This window comes from Sorex araneus, chromosome 2 (assembly GCF_027595985.1).
Source record: "Sorex araneus isolate mSorAra2 chromosome 2, mSorAra2.pri, whole genome shotgun sequence".
Classification (NCBI taxonomy): Eukaryota; Metazoa; Chordata; class Mammalia; order Eulipotyphla; family Soricidae; genus Sorex; species Sorex araneus.
In genome coordinates this window covers 179,762,781-179,780,486 of record NC_073303.1, presented here as the reverse complement: position 1 = coordinate 179,780,486, position 17,706 = coordinate 179,762,781, and the positions used below count along the sequence as shown (strand labels likewise).

Genomic DNA, 17,706 nt, shown 5'->3' with positions numbered 1-17,706 from the left:
GAGACAATTAGGTCTCTAAATTGGTGAATTTTGTTTTTAAATCATACTAACATGAATATCACTTGTTATACTTGTTTCAAGTCTACATTAACACCAACAGAAACCCTGTAAGTCTGAAACTCAGTTTCCTCAAATACTTAGAGTAAGTTTTGGGAAAACAAAGGAGCTGGGGAGAATTGGCCAAGGGACTTAGCAAAACCCTTATGTAGATTTAGCTACAGCCATCATGATAGATGACTCAAAGAGATTAAACCTTCCCTCTATAGTGAGGAAGATGCCTTTACAAAGGCACAGTTTCCTGTTTCTTATAAAAGGACAACCTACATCTGGCTTCCAGCGTCCCTCCCATAAAATAAACCTAAAGAGGGTGATGGTACTTTTACTCTCAGTATCTGTTGATTTGAGTTGGCATAGCTTATCACATTTCCCTTGTGGAACTACCTTTATTAGGAATAGATCCATATCCTTTAGGCTTTGGTGGTTGTTCTCAAATCTTACTGACTCTACTCACGGAACAATCCTTGAATATCTCTCTCTTTTTTTTTTTTCTGTTGCCAAACTTTCTTGCAACTTTCGCTCTTTGCTTCCCCCCTGAACATTTCATGCTCTCTAGGGTTAGGAAAAGCTAAATTAGACTGGTCCGGGGCTTGGCATTGGGAGTGTGACAACTATCTGGGAGAAACTGTCTTGTTGCATTTTACTGGCTGTTTGAGCCAAAATGGAAATGTACACACAATTTTGCATGAAGGTGTCCAGAGCCCCTGTCACATGGTACTGGCCAGGGAGGCTTCACCCGGCAGATTTCTCCTCCATCTCTAGCCTCCTTGGTTTCCTCTATCATTCTTAAAAACACACCCCAGTGATGCTCCGCCACCATTTTCTGGAGATACGAAGCAGGCTTGTTCTATGTTCCTCAATTGCACAAGTTTTGCTTTTCTCCCTCATGAATATGTATGAGCTTCCTAAAATTATTAGAATATGCATAAGCTATTAGATAGTTAAATCTGATGGGCACAAAATCAGACACCTCATTCCCTCTTTTTTGAAGCCATTCTTTGTGCTAATTGACATTCTTCCTGACTTAAGTTGTTTGATCGCCAACAAGCCCCTCTATTCTATGCAGTTGTTCCTGGTATTATTTTTTCCCCAGGACAATGCTTTCTATATTTGCTTCCAAGGTGACCCTCTCTAGCCTTAATACTGAAATCCCAAGTCTTAGGAAAAAAAAAAGTAAACTGTGCTTTTCCTGTAAAGGGGTGGAAGCAGCGCAGTTTGGTCTATTGACTTATTCTATACTTATGTCTATTTTTAAGACTACAGACCAAGTGCTTGAGCAAATTTCTTACCCTTTCCAAGGCAGTTTTCCCACATGCGAGAAAATAAATGTTATACTATTAACCTCAGAATGTTTTTTTAAAATATAAAATGAGATAATATTTGTGAAATAATTAGCACAGTGTTAGGCACAGCAAGTTATCACAATGCACTGTCACACTGTTGTCCCATTGTTCATGGATTTTGCTCGAGCGGGCACCAGTAATGTCTCCATTGTGAGACTTGTTGTTACTGTTTTTGGCATATCAAATACACCACAGGTAGCTTGCCAGGCTCTGCCATGTGGGCAGGATACTCTTGATAGCTTTCCAGGCTCTCTGAGAGGGATGGAGGAATCGAAACCCAGGGTCGGCCATGTGCAAGGCAAATGCCCTACCTGCTATGCCATCACTCCAGTCCAAGTTATGACAATAATCAAAATTTATTTATTTCTATAAATATTATTATTATATTTCTTGTGCACACTGACAGTAAATTGTTCATTATTTTCTGTGTAGAAAGACCTGAGTTAAAAAAAATACTGAAATATCACTGATGCTCCTATTTATATCTGTCTACTAGATATCCTTCCTGGACTTCAGACTTATATGCAAAATCTGCTTGGAAATTTAGCATAAAAGTAAGTGTTGAGTTGTGAATTCTAATGAGATATCCTGGTGGGTAATACTTGGTAAGCACTGTAAAAATTGCTTTAGAAATGCAGGTTAACAATCATCGAAAAAAATGAAAACTCACTTTCTAACCACCCATTAATTTTGTAATAGCTAATGTACAAAGTAAGTGACTAGGTGTCAATACGCAATGTCTCTACTCCTGGGTAATGTCATGTATAATCATTCTCAACTCCTTCATTAAATTCTTAGCAAGTAACTGAAAATATTACATCAAAATTTTATAATCATATCTAGAACTAACTAGTAATTGTCTTACAATAATTGCACTTAGTGCTGAGACGTCAAAGATGCTTAACAATATATTTCATCAGAATGTGTCATTTGAGAGTTTCAAAGGAGTATCTTATACACTTCAACAATTTGAATTCTTCATATTTTATTTGTTTTTGCACACCTTGATGAATTACAAAATCTCATTATAAATAAATTAGTGAATAAGATGTAAAGATGTAGACCTGGTTTCACTGGCACAAAGGGAGACAATCAATGGAGAGACAAGGGGTTAAGTAGAGAAAGAACTTTATTAGCAATGGATCAGAATGTTGAATAATGGTGGCCAAGTGACTTAGCTGCTGGACTATTTCTTTAGCCCCCTAGAGAACCATCTTGATGGAATATTCACAAGAAGCATTTCATATAGTAACAGAACTGGATAATATATTTTTAGAAAGGGACAGTTGCAGACTAGTAGGTGCCAGGGTAGTCAATAAATTCCCTTTGAGATCTAGTCTATGTAGGTATACTCAGTGTATTTATAAATATAAAGAATGATTTCCAATTAAGGGTCCCAGCACACACGCTGTCTTCCTCATAAAAGCTTTTTGTAGACTAACACAAGAAGGGAAACATTCTTTAAGTTCTTAAGAGCTGAGGCCCAGAGGAGTTTGACTCTTTTAATTTAGTCCAGCTCCGAATTCTCTTTGGGCTGGTTTCAATGAGAGTACAAATGTAATTAATTTTATTGTCAAATGTAAAACTTTTTCTAATGTTAAATTGTAAAATGTATACATATTTAAAAATTGATTTTATGAGAGAAAAAAAAATTGAAAAAATAAAATTCTTTATGACAAATCATTTAAATAATTCCTTACCTAAAGCACACCATTGATAAAAACTGACAAATTAAAATAACATATGCATATATATAAATTTCTAACAATGAAAGATACCAGGATAAGCAGATGAATTTGCTTTCTAGTTGGTTCAAATTGGTTGACTTATTAAAATTGATATTGAGGTAATTCCAGCCAGTGAAGAAAAAAGTTCTAATAATTCTTTGCAGTTCTGATATCTAATATTTTACCTTATGAATTTCTTACAAATAATTCATTCTCATTTACAAATATTTATATTACAGTATGTCTCATTTACAATACTTATAAATATCTCATTCTAATTTGCTAATAAATATTCCTTATGCACATATTTCTTATAAGACATTTATTTCTTCCCTTAAAAATATAGTTAAGGAGAGTAGACCATAAGGCTTAAGAATAGATGAAAAAGGTCACAAATGATAATGTAGCACAGGTAGGGTACTTGCCTTGCATGTGGACAACCTAAATTCAATTCCCGGAATACTATGCGCACCACCAGGACTAATACCTGAGTAACCCCTTAGCACCGCCAGTGTGGACCAAAAAAGAAAAAAAAAATAGAAGAAAAGGCTAAAGTGAAATACTATGTTAAAACATGTGCTCTATTTAGATTGAAACATTTTTTTCTTTGTTATGGTTGTAAACTATAAAAATGTCAATTTAGGAAGAATACTTCATCATATTTAGTTTGAATTTTCAGAAACATGAAGACATACATATCAATCTAGATTAAGAATAATTTTTTATGTTTATTAGATGGAGAAAGACTGACATTTATATTATAATTCTAAGCTCTCCATAGCGTATTGGATATGCCAAAACATAACCATAATGGGCCTCATTCCTCTCACCCTGAACGTGACAGGGATGAAGGGAGATGTTACTGGTGCCTGCTCGAGCAAATTGATGAACAACAGGACAACAGTGATACAGTGATATATTTATAAGAACTTAAATCAGTTATTCATGTTATCTGAAAAAATCTTATTATTTAAATGATAGCAATTCATAAAGTCCTAGAAACATGAAAAGTAAGTATCTTAACATGGTTTTACCTATGATTTGATGGTTAATTCCCAATAGAACTGCATGATTCTTTTCCCCCCTTTTTTTTTTTTTTTTTTTGCTTTTTGGGTCACACCCGGTGATGCACAGGGGTTACTCCTGGCTCTACACTCAGGAATTACCTTTGGTGGTGCTCAGGGGACCATATGGGATGCTGGGAATTGAACCCAGGTCGGCGATGTGCAAGGCAAATGCCCTACCCGATGTGCTATCACTCCAGCCCCCTTTTTCTTTTTTCTTAGATTTGTACCTCATCTTGTGGTACTCAGGGCTTGCTCCTGGCTCCATGCTCAGGGACCATTCCTGGTGGGGCTTGGGGATCATAAGGGGTTCCAAGGACTGAACTGAAGTTGGCCAAGTTTAAGGCAAGCGCCTACCTACTGTACTACTATTTGGGCCCCTCAACTGGGTTTTAAAAATAAATGTTTTCAACTTTCTTGTTTATGACAAGCAATAAAGTTAACAAATGTATCCAAATAATTTATTAGTTTTATAAGCATTATATTTATATTCTAAAAAATAAATGAATGATATATAGGAAACTTGGTCAGCAAGTAATAAATATCATATATTGATAAAATACAGTTCTATTCATTGTTCATCATCAAGATTTAAAGATGTCAGATATATCTTCTCAAAGAAGTGGTCAAAAGAGGTGAATAATAAATACTGACATACCCAATTAATTTGAAATACAATAAGTGAGAAGTAAAGAGGCAGGTGTTACTATTTAAACATATTCATATAAAATAGGAATGCTACCAAGCTAGACCAATGGTAAACATCTTTGCTTTGGTATCATTGTCATAGGTCCTTGGGTTTGATGAAATATAAACCTGCAGAGAAGTAAGGCTCAGAGATAACATCTGTGAACTTAAAAATATTATTAATAAAGTAAATTAAAACCTATTTAGTCTCTCTTAAGTATAACATGCAACTATTAAACATCTACACCAATTTAATTAAAAAATCTACTACTAGTGTTATAGGCAACAGTTTAAGACAGCCCGGAGTTCTGTCCACAGTGTTCCATGCACAATAGTTTTGATTGATATGTTAGAGAAATTTAACCAGCATCAATACTCAAAATACAGAAACTCAAGTACGTTTCTTGTTGACAGTGAATCAAAATATCATTGTAAACTCAAAAATAATACACTGTCATATTTGAATTTTTACCATTTAAGGCAAAATGAAATGGCAAATTAAAATGTCATGCTAGATACATCAGAAATGAAAGCCAACTTGACTATCTGATAGAGTACACATACTTCTTTTTAGAGGATTCACATCACATCCGTGGACAGAAGTTCCAACCAATTGTGCCATTAACGTCTTTTCTTCTTCTTACACTTTCGGAACTTCTGACTATACTCATTTCCTCTTTTATTTTCTGTGCTACTATCACTGTCACTTGTTTGTTTTTGTCTCTTTCGCTTATTTGACTGATGGAAGTCAGAGTCACTTGGCGGTTGAGGTGTCCATTCATAGGAGCTCGGGCCAGCCTCTAGATCCGAAGCAGGGTTTAGTGAGGAAGACACAGATGGACTGTTGGAAAGTGGCGTGGTCATCTCATAGTAGGGAAGCTGCTGCACTGTGTTATATGCTTGCCATTGCTGTGGAAGACAAACATTCATTACCACGTCGAGGGCCCCAAAGAAAGGGAAATGCCAATAGCAACTAACTGTGAGCAAAACAAATAAAATGAGAACAGTGACTTTTATGGTAGCAAATTCATTATTACAGTTTCTTTAAATGCTTCATATAAAGATCCAAGGTTATGTACAATACTACCCTATAGAAATATCATACAAATTGTATATATGGTTTTAATCTTCTAGTAGTGCTATTATGAAAATAAAGGAAAAATGTACAAATAAATAACATTTCATTTAGTCCCCAAATACTATCATTTCACAATGTAATCAAGATAAATGACACTGAGATTATTTGAATTTTGGTTTGCCGTTGTTATGATTTGAAAGATGACATGCATTTTATACCAACAGCATGTCTCAATCTGGAAGTAAAATTTTCATTGAAAATACTTTATCTAAATTTTACATAAAGTTTGAGCTTAAAATCAATTATATGCTGAAGTACATTCAAATTATATTTAGTGGTTTTCAATAATTAAATTTCTACTTTAAAATTATAAGTAAAAGTAATTAATATTAAATAAAATGAAACAATGAGATCTTTAATCTCACATGTGGCTAATGTCCACCTTCCACCTGTCGTACTATAAAGCATAATGGTTACTAGAGACTTGAGTTTTAAACTATTACTTGAAGATGACTTCGAGTAATAACCTCTAACCTCTAATAAGATGGTATACACCATCTTATTAGAGGTATATTAATATAATATAATATATGGAATAGATTTCCCTATTAATAAGAACAGTTTTTCCAAAACTCTGAGTGATCTATTTTTCTTATATTTACAGGGTGAAAATTGGTATGTATAAAATCTGAAGTTCACATGTATTTGATATTTTCAAATATTACACACTATGAACGAAAATACTAACTTATAACTATCCATCAATAACCGACAAGCATCTCGAGTTAACTGAGTAAATATCCCTGGACCTTAATTTTTTTAGTGTATGATAAGTTGAAAGAAGAAAGAGAAAATCCTTAAGATCCCCTTAAACAATGAAGACCATAACTGCTTTCTAGACTAGAAATACATTTTTGAGTTTTGGGAAATAATATGGTTTGCCAGCCAAGAGTTTTTTTTTTTACTTTTATTCTTTTGCCACTCATTTTGCCTCTATGTTCCAAAACAATAAATTTCTGACTGCTGATAATATTAAATAAGATGTATTTCTAAGCAAAATGGTTCAATTCTAAAGAATCTCTTTTTAAAAAAGTCTTTTAAGACTGGGGAAATAGCTCAGGGGCCAGAATGTGTGAGTATCTGTGTTCCATACCAATATCAACAGGGCATGGGACCCTTGAGTTTCTATTCCACACCCTCCACCAGCACCCCTGGGTGCAACTCAAGTTGCAGGGGAACACTGTTAGTCTCAAGCAGCATCCTATCACTGGTCCCAGGATTGACTCAGCTCACTGGGTTGGCTGAGAATTGTTGGATATGGTGCTAGGTCTCCCTGAGCATTGCCTGGGAGGTCACCCCCTGAAGAGAGAATGAAAGCAAGTCAAAACTTTATATAAGTTTTACTTGGACCACAGTGTCTCATCACTCCTTTGAACCTCTTTTGAGCCACTGGCCCTTTGATACGGTACTAAGTATGGAATTATAGATGACTGTGCTGGGTCATGACAAAGCAGAGTTCAGGGCAGCTTCTGCTTTTTTTTTTTTTTTTTTTTTTTTTTAAATTTTTATTTTTTGCTTTTTGGGTCACACCCTGCGATGCTCAGGGGTTACTCCTGGCTCATGCACTCAGGAATTACTCCTGGCGGTGCTCAAGGGACCATATGGGATGCTGGGAATCGAACCCGGGTCAGCCGCGTGCAAGGCAAACCAGCTTCTGCTTTTATCCGAGACCTCGGTTTGAGCATCATAAGCTCTAAGTAGCTTTGACAGTCTTCAAGTCCGTGTCATATTATGGAACCAAAGGCATACGAAACTTACCATCTTTGGAAAGGAAAAACATTCCTGTGGTAAAGGTGCATTATTAATTGGAAAGAACTGCAGGGGAAAGGAAGATCTGCCCACGGCATCTTCAGTTCTTTGAGTAAAAGAAGTAATAAAGTGTTAAAATTACTACATCATATGTTTTTTCTTAAAAAAACAATAAAAATTCAGCATTTGAAAAATTAATTTTTTTTCTTAGTGAACCAAGTTAATAGTAATCTGAAACATAAAAATAAACCTATTATATGGTAATGTAGTGACACAGCAGAACTCTAAATTTTATTACTATATTTGACAAAGAACATTTAATTATTGGGGCCAAAGTGAGAGTACAGTGAGTAAAGTGCTTGCTGCATGTGGCAAACCTGCATGTTCAATCCCTGGCACCCCAAGTCTGCCAAGAGTAATCCCTGAGGTCAGAGCCCCAAGCACCTTTAGGTATATCCCTCCAACCCCCAGAAATACAATACATTCCTTCTGAAGACTTCTTTTCCTACTTTGAGTTGAACGATCCGTTACTTTGACAGATGCACAGATAATTTCTCCAAGGATTACCGCTATGTTCTTTAATTCTATTGACTTACATTCTTTGGACTTTTTGTTTTTAGGAAACTTTTAGCTCTTTTTCATGTTTCTGTTTCTTAAACCATCTCAAAGCTTTAATAACCAAACAAAGGAGGTACAAGTTTAGAAAATTTGAATATCTGGAAGTGCTTTTTTGAAAATACATGTTTTGAAGAGGAATTGAAGAAAAAAGGAACACTTATACAATGTTTTATAAGGGAATTAAAATAGGAGCAACAAGATAAATATATGAAAATTCCTCAACAAATTAAAAATAAAAATTCAGTATAATACTTATGTACTTCTTACATTCAAATATAAATATAAAATAAACCCCCCATATAAAGATATGTGTACCCCATATAAAAAATAGGATTTATAATGGCAAAAATATGGAAACAATTTAAGCATCTATTGAGAGACGAATGGATAAAGATATGGTCTCTCTCATCATATGATATGTATATATGTCATATGATATGTATGTGTCATATGATATGTATATATAAACACATTGGAATGTCATTCAGCAATTACAAAATATGAATCCTGCCCTTGTGATAATATGAATAAACCTAGAGGGCATTTTGCTAATTGAAATAAGTCAAATGGAAAAAAGAAAGTGTTACAGGAGTTCACACATATATGGTTAGAAAAAACAAAAAAGCAGATGAATTGAAAATAAAATAAACTTTAGAATAAGGACAACTAGTGGTTACTAGAAGAGAAGGTTAGAGAGTAGGTGCACTGGTATAAAGGGGAAATCTGATTGGTAGAAGGTGGAATTGGCCTTAAGGTAGTATATACACATTCTTTTTTTTTTTTCTTTTTGGGTCACACCTGGTGATGCACAGGGGTTACTCCTGGCTCTGCACTCAGAAATTACTCCTGGCAGTGCTCAGGGGACCATATGGGATGCTGGGATTTGAACGCGGGTCGGCCGCATGCAAGGCAAACGCCCTACCCGCTGTGCTGATTTTCAGTGAGTCACACCTAAATTTTAGGGATTAAAAAGGAAAGGTTGGGGCTGGAGCGATAGCACAGCGGGTAGGGCATTTGCCTTGCACGTGACTGACCCCGGGTTCGATTCCCAGCATCCCATATGGTCCCTCAGCACCGCCAGGAGTAATTTCTGAGTTCAGAGCTAGGAGTGACCTCTGTGCATTGCTGGTTGTGACCCGAAAAGCAAAAAATAAATCACTGTATCACTGTCATCCCGTTGCTCATTGATTTGCTCGAGCGGGTACCAGTAACGCCTCCAATGTGAGACTTGTTACTGTTTTTGGCATATCGAATACGCCACAGGTAGCTTGCCAGGCTTTGCTGTGCAGGAGGGATACTCTTGGTAGCTTGCTGGGCTCTCCGAGAGGGATGGAGGAATCGAACCCGGGCTGGCTGCATGCAAGGCAAACACCCTACCCTCTGTGCTATCACTCCTGCAAGGATTAGGAAAGAATAATCTGGCCTGAGCACTAGTCTGGGATCTATAATGAGATTTCCCCAGGAGAGGCACCCTACAAGCTTAATGTATCTCTTACAGTATCCATACAAAATAACTAACATTGAGAAGTAGAATTAATATGTTAATTAAGATGTTAAGTTGTTTGACTGAAGAAAGGAGGAAAACCCAGAAGTAGCATTTAAAGCAAAAAAAAAAAAAGGCAAGTTTGCTTTAATAAAAAAAAACATAAAAGGACACACTGTCAAAAGATGTGCATCTAAGCACTTCTTTCATATATGTATATTTGCTTCTATCTGAGAGTGCAAATGAATGAGAATAGTTACAGGAACCTGCTATATAAATGGAGTACCTGACTCATCTCTGGCCCTGATAGCCTCAATATCAGTGGGGAAGGCTGATGCAGCGGAGAAAAGCAAAGCAGGGTAGGTCAATAGTAGTGCAAGCAGCTCTCCTCCGGCCTGTCCTAATGGCCATCTGTATACCATAAGTATGTTTTCTCTTGCTTTCACATGCTTTAAAAAACAATGTGGTTTAAGCATCATAATTTGATTTCAGAGCCTGGTTGTTGTTATGACCTATGGATTAACTGCTTGCTAGTGTTCTTCGAGTCTACTGTTGCATTAATTTATGTGAAATTTTAAGATAATTTAAAATTTATACTTAATATTAAAAAATAAGTCATTTGAAGCCTTAATGTCAAGACGGTTTATTCTCAAGCAAAGCAGTATCACTGTTTTGGGCTTGTTTCTTTTGTGGATCGCAGAGGGATAAGGGTGGTGCCAGGCATTGAACTCAGGACCTTAAACGTGTGAGGCGTAAGTTCTGCCATTGAGCTGATTGCCTGTATCTGAATCTTCTATCTTTTGTGGCTGCAAGTTATTTTCCTTCCATACCTTCATTTGTTCAGATATGAAAGATGGATACTGCTATCATGATAGTCCACCAAATAAGGCTTTGAATAATTAAATAATTTATCATCTATGAAAAAACCAACATTAAGTAATAATACTCCAAATACAAATTTATTTCTTAGCTACTTCTGAAAATGCTGATTGAAATATAAATTAGTTTCTATCACTCCTTACTTTCACCAAAAGAAAAGTTCCTTAATTTTATCCTATGTTAAAATGGTTAAGATTTTACATAGTCCAGTACATATAAAAACTTCCTGGCACAATTACACATTCATTTGCTTAACCTTTATGAAAAAAATTACCTGTAACTGTATGAATTTATCCTAACACAGCTTTCAAAACTTTGGCTAGCTGGTTCAGAAGAGCGAGAACTTCCTTTAAAAGAAACAGAATAAGAGGTTGCTTCATGGTGCAATTTTTGTTGTTGTTCTACTATTAAATCATTAAAAAAAAACAAAATGAACAAGTTTTGATTAAACTTCCATATTCATGTAAAGTACATGTACATGTCTGAGTTTTCAGGAAAAATTTAAATTATAGTAATGCATTATAACATGTATACATGTAGTATATTTTTACTGTCCTTTGAATCAGTTTTGTACAAAGCAATGGATGTATGAAAGAATTAAAATGACTTGGAATCATATAAGATTATATATACCTGTTATATATACCTGTTAACTAAATGTGGCAAGTAATCAGCATTACTTGCCTCCCATTTAGGTCTGAGATCTCTATGTTGAACTGACAAAAACTAATAGAACTTTGCCGGATGCCGAGTAGCTGGCTATGATATATCAGAAAATAACATTCTAGTTCAGTCTACCAACCTTTATGCGTCAACTAGAAAGTACTTGAGAGAATGATTCAGCTTGGCAAAGACATGAAATATAAAGTAATTAGGTAAGAAACTATGTCCAAAACCTAATGTATTTTCACAGTTCATTTAGATTTCTTTTCTATATAATGAGCAATATCCACTTGTTGGTTGTTATTAAAAGAGGGCATTTTAATTGTATGCTATATGTGTGATGCCAGGATCAAACCTGCCTGGACTTCATGCAAGCAAGTGTTGTGCCACTGAAAAAATAAAAAAAAATAAAATAAATATATTTTATTTTTATAAATAAAATGTAAAATTTATTTATAAAAATACATTTTTATGAGTAAAAATTGTAAGTAAATAATTTTATGTATTTGCACTGTGGATTATTTTCTTTTTCAGGGGTGGGGATGGGTGGGAGATTGTGCCACACTTGACTGTAAGCAGGTGTTGCTCCTGGCTTTATGCTCAGGGCTTACTCATGACAGTGCTGGGAATCGAGTCTGGAGTTTACATGCAAGACAAGCACCTTAACCCCTGTACTATCTCTCCTGTCCAACCAATAGTTTTAAGTTAGAAGAGATTCCACAGGGTTGGCAATGCAATTTCCAGTACAAATCAATTATCTCATATAACATTTTATGCATATCTGTTTTCTAAAATAATCTAACAAAGAGGACCAGGTCATGTTTTTGGTCTTATGATATAACAAGTGAAAATGTTGCAACTTTAAGGACAACATGAACTTCAAAGTACACTTGAAAAGATTCATCAGTAAGAGTACCTACCAAATCGATACTGCACATTAATTGGTCTTCCATATAAACGAATTCCATTCAGCAGAGCTATGGCATAAGACACCGATTCTGGGTGTTTAAAGCAGACAAATCCAAAAGACTTTGGCTTTCCTTCTCTGTCTTTGCATATTGTCACTTTGATTAATGGCCCAGCCTATAAAAAACTTTAAAAATTATTTTCTCATAAGTCTAAGGATTTCTCTATACTCTAATAGCAAAAATTTTGGACTAAAAATATATGTCTATATAGTAACAATAGCTTTAGTTTTTTGTCTTTCGCTTTTTTTTTGGAGGGGGGGGGAATCACACCCGGCATTGCGTAGGGGTTACTCTTGGCTCTGCACTCAGGTATTATCCCTGGCAGTGCTCAGGGGATCATACAGCATGCTGGGAATCGAATCTGGGTCGGCTGTGTGCAAGGCAAACGCCCTACCCGCTGTGCTATCGGTCCAGTCCCAACAATAGCTTTATATATCTGTCTAATAATGTTGTTTTTAAACAACAAATATCATACTTTGTCATACTTTCTTGGCATTTTCTGGTTTGTCTATCAAAGAAACTTTCATAATGTTAAACAGGAAGAAAATCATCTCAAATCCATGGAAAAAAACACATTCTGTGAAATTCAGGGAAACAATTTAGAGAACTTTGAAATTTAACATTAAAATGCTGCTCTGTTTCTGTATACATTAACATGTATAAATGCGTTAATCAACAGACCAATTTATAATAAAGTAAATTTAATTGACACTGCCACTGCTGTGAGTCATAAAATAAAATTGATTAAGTCATGGTCTAATTTTGTATAAGAAATATTAAAAATAAATTGTAAGGTCAAATAGCAATTAATATTTGATATAAGCTTGCAAGAGAAACTGAAACTTCACATGTATTTTGATTTTGTAATTTCGCTTGGGAAATAATCCCAAAGAAAAAAAATAGTTTGAATATGTTTAAGTCTTATGTTGGTACATATAAGTGAAAAATTAACAAGGCTCCAAATATTAAAATTGCAGAATATTATTCCATGCTGTATTTCTTCAACGGAATAAAATGTATGGCACATAATTTATTCAGAATGTATCTACTGTGAAACCTGTACTTTGCAAGACGGAGTTAAGAAGCAGTCTTATGGGGCTGGAGCAATAGCACAGCGGGTAGGACGTTTGCCTTGCACGCGGTCAACCCGGGTTCGAATCCCAGCATCCCATATGGTCTCCTGAGCACCACCAAGGGCAATTCCTGAGTGCAGAGCCAGGAGTAACCCCTGTGCATCGGCGGGTGTGACCCAAAAAGAAAAAAAGAAAGAAAAAAAAAGAGGCAGTCTTATTGTTAAAGATGTTCATTATAACTAAGAAAAAAATTACTTATCCACCAACCCAATGAATAGAGGAAAGGCAAAGAGTTTAAACCATTTAATAGTGAATGGTTCGTACTTGTTTGTGTATTTTGTGCACTCGGGACCCAATGCCGTGACTTACACATATTAGGCATGCTCTCTACCAGTCACATTCCTGGACCATACTTAGTCTCTGTGTGTAGAGTGGGGGAGGGTGGATTCTGGGCCACAAGTGCTCAGCCTTTTTCTCAGTTTCTGCTCAAGAGCAATTCTGGCAGTGCCTGGGAAACTGTATGTGGTGCTGGGGATTAGACCCGACTCTGCTGTTTGCAAGTCAAGTGTTCCTCCTGCACTGTATCTCAGGCCCTGGACTCTTACTTTTTAAGTACTCTTTAATGATAATTTTTCTCTGTTGAATTGGGAAACATATATAATGAAATTCTTTCTAAAGAAAAATGCTCACTGTCACTTTGAAAATGATGCTATATTTAAAGGATTCAGCCTACCCTTCCTTATCTGTTTTCTCAGAACTAGCTCATATTCCCTTCAAGCTCAAGAATAAACAAATCTATTTTCTTTACACATGCCTCTCTCATGGATACAGTTTCCTAGAGACCTTTGTTTGCCTATTTAGAACAATATATTTGAAACTGAATTCATTATCTTCCCCCTTGAACTTACACTTCAATTTCAAAAAAAGTAGAAAGCTATCAAACAGTCTCACTTTACAATATAATCAGATATTTGGTACATTTATAAAACCAGTATACTGGTACTTTCCCAACTAATGGTTCCTTATATGAAATCACAAAGAGACAGACTAAACCCAAATACTTTGAGTTTTCTAAATTCAAAGATATTTCAAAGCATTTTTAAAAGACACAATTCAATTAGAAGACTTATCGGTAGCAATAATTACATCATTAGCCGTTCTAAAATTAGAATGAAATACATGGATAGTGTTACAGTTGTCAAGATTTGCTCCATTTTTGACTTATTTTTAAGGTGGAGGGAGGGTATTCCCTCTCCCACACCCAGAGATGCTCAGGCTTACTCCTGGCTCTGAGCTCAGGTGCTACTCCCTTCCTGCTGGGCTCAGGGACCATATGGGATGCCAGTTCAACACTGAACCCAGTTCATCCACATGTAAGGTAAGATCTCTGCCCACTACACAATCTCTCTCTGTTCCTCATTTTTGACTTTTTATAGATTGGCCGACTTAAAAATATAACTCACTTGAATTAGAGAGCTAGTACCTAAATAGGGGTAAAGATGCTTGCCTTACATTTGGCTGCAGCTACCCAGGTTGGATTACTAATACCACATATGGTCCCCTTTAGAACCCCAGGAATGATTCCTGATCACAGGACCAGAAATGAGTCCGGTGCTTGGCCCCGCAACCAAAACAAGCAAACAAACAGGAAACTAAAATAAACCGTTCATTTTAGCAACATCTTCCAGAATAAGGAAAGACAGGCAAAAATTAAAACACATGCTTGGTTGCCTGTCTGCTGTAAACATTTTATTTTTGGTAGAAATTATAAAAAATAAATTTGTCTAGCACATAGCCAACCCAGGTTTGATCTGTGGCATCCCACATAGTCCCCTGAGCCAGTAGAAATGATTCCTGAGTGCAGAGCCAGGAGGAAACTGAGGACCACTAGTTGTGGCCCATAAACCAAGAAAAGGGAAGTGTGTTGCAGGAAGGAATTCTATCAAAAGGCATAGCTCTATTATTAATCAAGGGGGGTGTAGGGACAGATGTAGGGTCAGTGGACAACCAAAGCACTCTTTTCACTCCTTTCACCTCTGGTACTCATACTCAGCACAGGAAACTTAGTTTTGCTATAGCCTCCCTTGGCACCTGCCCTTCTTCTGAGAAAAATTCTCGGATAGGCTTATTTTTAGTCCATCCCACTCTGTCTTGCCTCTGAGCTCACACTGATACTTCTAGGGGCAAGGTAAGCAGCCTGACTCAGCAGGCTGACTCAGCTCCCCACCAGGGGCTCTGAAAGAACACCCACTCACTGATTTCTCTTTACTGATGATTTAACACCACTCCATGTCCTCTTCTTATTGAATACCAAGAAAAATACAGGAAGGCTATCACTGTTGATTGTCACAAAAAGCCTCCAATGCAACATTCAATCAAACCAAATTTTCAAATGGCCTGAGTTCAGTAAGACCACTCTCCTGCTCAATTTTTTAAAAATCCCCAATATCCTATTGCTCCCAAAACTCACCTTGGCTGCAAACCCCACTCAAATTCCTATTCTCAAACCAACATTTTTGATTATATATATCCATCTGATTATTACTAAGCTGCCGGGGGAAATCACTCTTCCTTGGTAATGTTAACAGCAAGAGCGGTGCTTGTTGGTTGTAGCAGCAGCGAACACGTCCTAAATGAGAGGGTCAGTTGTGTTTTACCCAGATTATTTGATTCTTAAACCACATCTCATTGGAGACACACCTTGCTCCAATTTGACATTTTAGAAAACTGAGGTACTGAAGTATTTATTCTTTTGGCGGGGGATGGAAAATGCATTGGCTAGCATCTGAACTCTGGGAACTCTAGTATAAAATGTATATCCACCTCATGTTATCCTCAATCATGGTAGCTGATTTTAAAGTGTTCTTTTTGGACAACCAATTACCTTAAATTTGCATGCCCAGCACCTGAGTTTCCCACGTGTATATGGGTCAGTGGCTGAAAGAATGTATCCAATTTTTAGCACGTGAAATCCAGAAGTATACAATAGGTGAGTGCTTACAGAAGAGGAAGCTTAATCTGAGGGCGGGGCGAGGGGGAGTACCAGGTCTTAAAAGTTTCCTGAAGGAAAGCTTGATATAACAGAAAGGGGATCAGCAAAAGCAATTGATCACAGTCCAATTAGTCTGCCGAAATCATGTGAAATACCCCCTGATGGTGATCGTGCTGGAGTAAAATCACCTGTCATAAAAGGTTCTGGCCGGGGCACCGGGAAAAGCACGCATAGGGAATCATTAGCATTTCTCTCTCCTGATCAGGGATGGAGGAGAACTGGCAGGCGCTCGCTGCACGAAAGCAAACAATGATGGGGCGGTTTTCGCTTTAGAGAGCACACACCCAGGTAGCGGCAGCGAAGCCCTAACTCAGGTCTGGGGGTCGGGGGGAAGTCTAGACACTACCTCCCCACGGGTCGCTGCAGCGGGGACAGGGAGGGGATCAGGAGTACCTACGTCACTGGCCTCTCACCTGGAAGCAAGTGATCCCAGGGAAAACTAAAGCAAACCCAGGCACCAGCTGCAGCGGTCCCGGAGCCCCGGGCGGTGGGTGGTGCAGGTGCGCCCCGCCCCTCCGCTGACACTTCCGGTCCCACGAGCCCCGCCCCTCCCCGCCAACGGTACCTGAAGGAACAGTTCATAAAGAATCTCCTCCCGGACGCGGGCCTCCAAATTCCCCACAAACACCGTACGCTCGGCTTCCTCCTGGGCAGGGAACATCCTCCTGTCTCCGCCTGAGGATGAAGGAGGCGCCCAGGCCCCCGACCCCTCTCGGCTTTGCAGCACGGCCTGGGAGGGGGCGGGGCCAGCGCGGGGGAAGAACACGCCCAGGGGCGGGGATAGCTTTCGAGCCACGCCCACCCCTAATGTCCCCGTCCACAGCGCTACGTTCCATTCCCCGCCCACACCCCAGTCACCCAGGTTCAAGGTTGTGAGCCAAAGGGAGAAAAAGTGCTAAGCAAGATTAGAGTGCAAGGAGTGAGGAGCATTGCCCTTTTGTTTTAAAGTGCACTCTATTTAACTAGCATGAACATTATTATTTGAACTGGGTTTGTTCAATATATATATATTGGGTGGTTGTGGTGAGAGGACTATATGTTGCTGTGCAGAGTTTACTTCGGGCTCTTTTCTCTGGGACCTTTAATTGTGCCAGGGATCAAACCCGGTGGGCTGCATGCAAAGCAAGACCTTGAATCTGTTTACTCTGTTGCTGGACCTGAATTTTTTCATTGTACATTATTTTATTGATAGGTGTTTGGGGCCA

General features: G+C 37.5%; 1 protein-coding gene across 1 annotated transcript; it reads right to left on the bottom strand.

Annotated features, from left to right (window-relative positions):
* Positions 1-2,469: 2,469 nt before the first annotated feature.
* RBM11 (RNA binding motif protein 11) lies at positions 2,470-17,192 on the bottom strand. The gene is made up of 5 exons (XM_004607019.2): positions 17,067-17,192; positions 12,329-12,491; positions 11,020-11,092; positions 7,775-7,871; positions 2,470-5,787 (listed from the first exon to the last, which is right to left on the bottom strand). The coding sequence occupies exons 1-5, from the start codon at positions 17,160-17,162 to the stop codon at positions 5,500-5,502; spliced, it is 717 nt and encodes a 238-aa protein (XP_004607076.1). The 5' UTR covers positions 17,163-17,192; the 3' UTR covers positions 2,470-5,499.
* Positions 17,193-17,706: the final 514 nt, after the last annotated feature.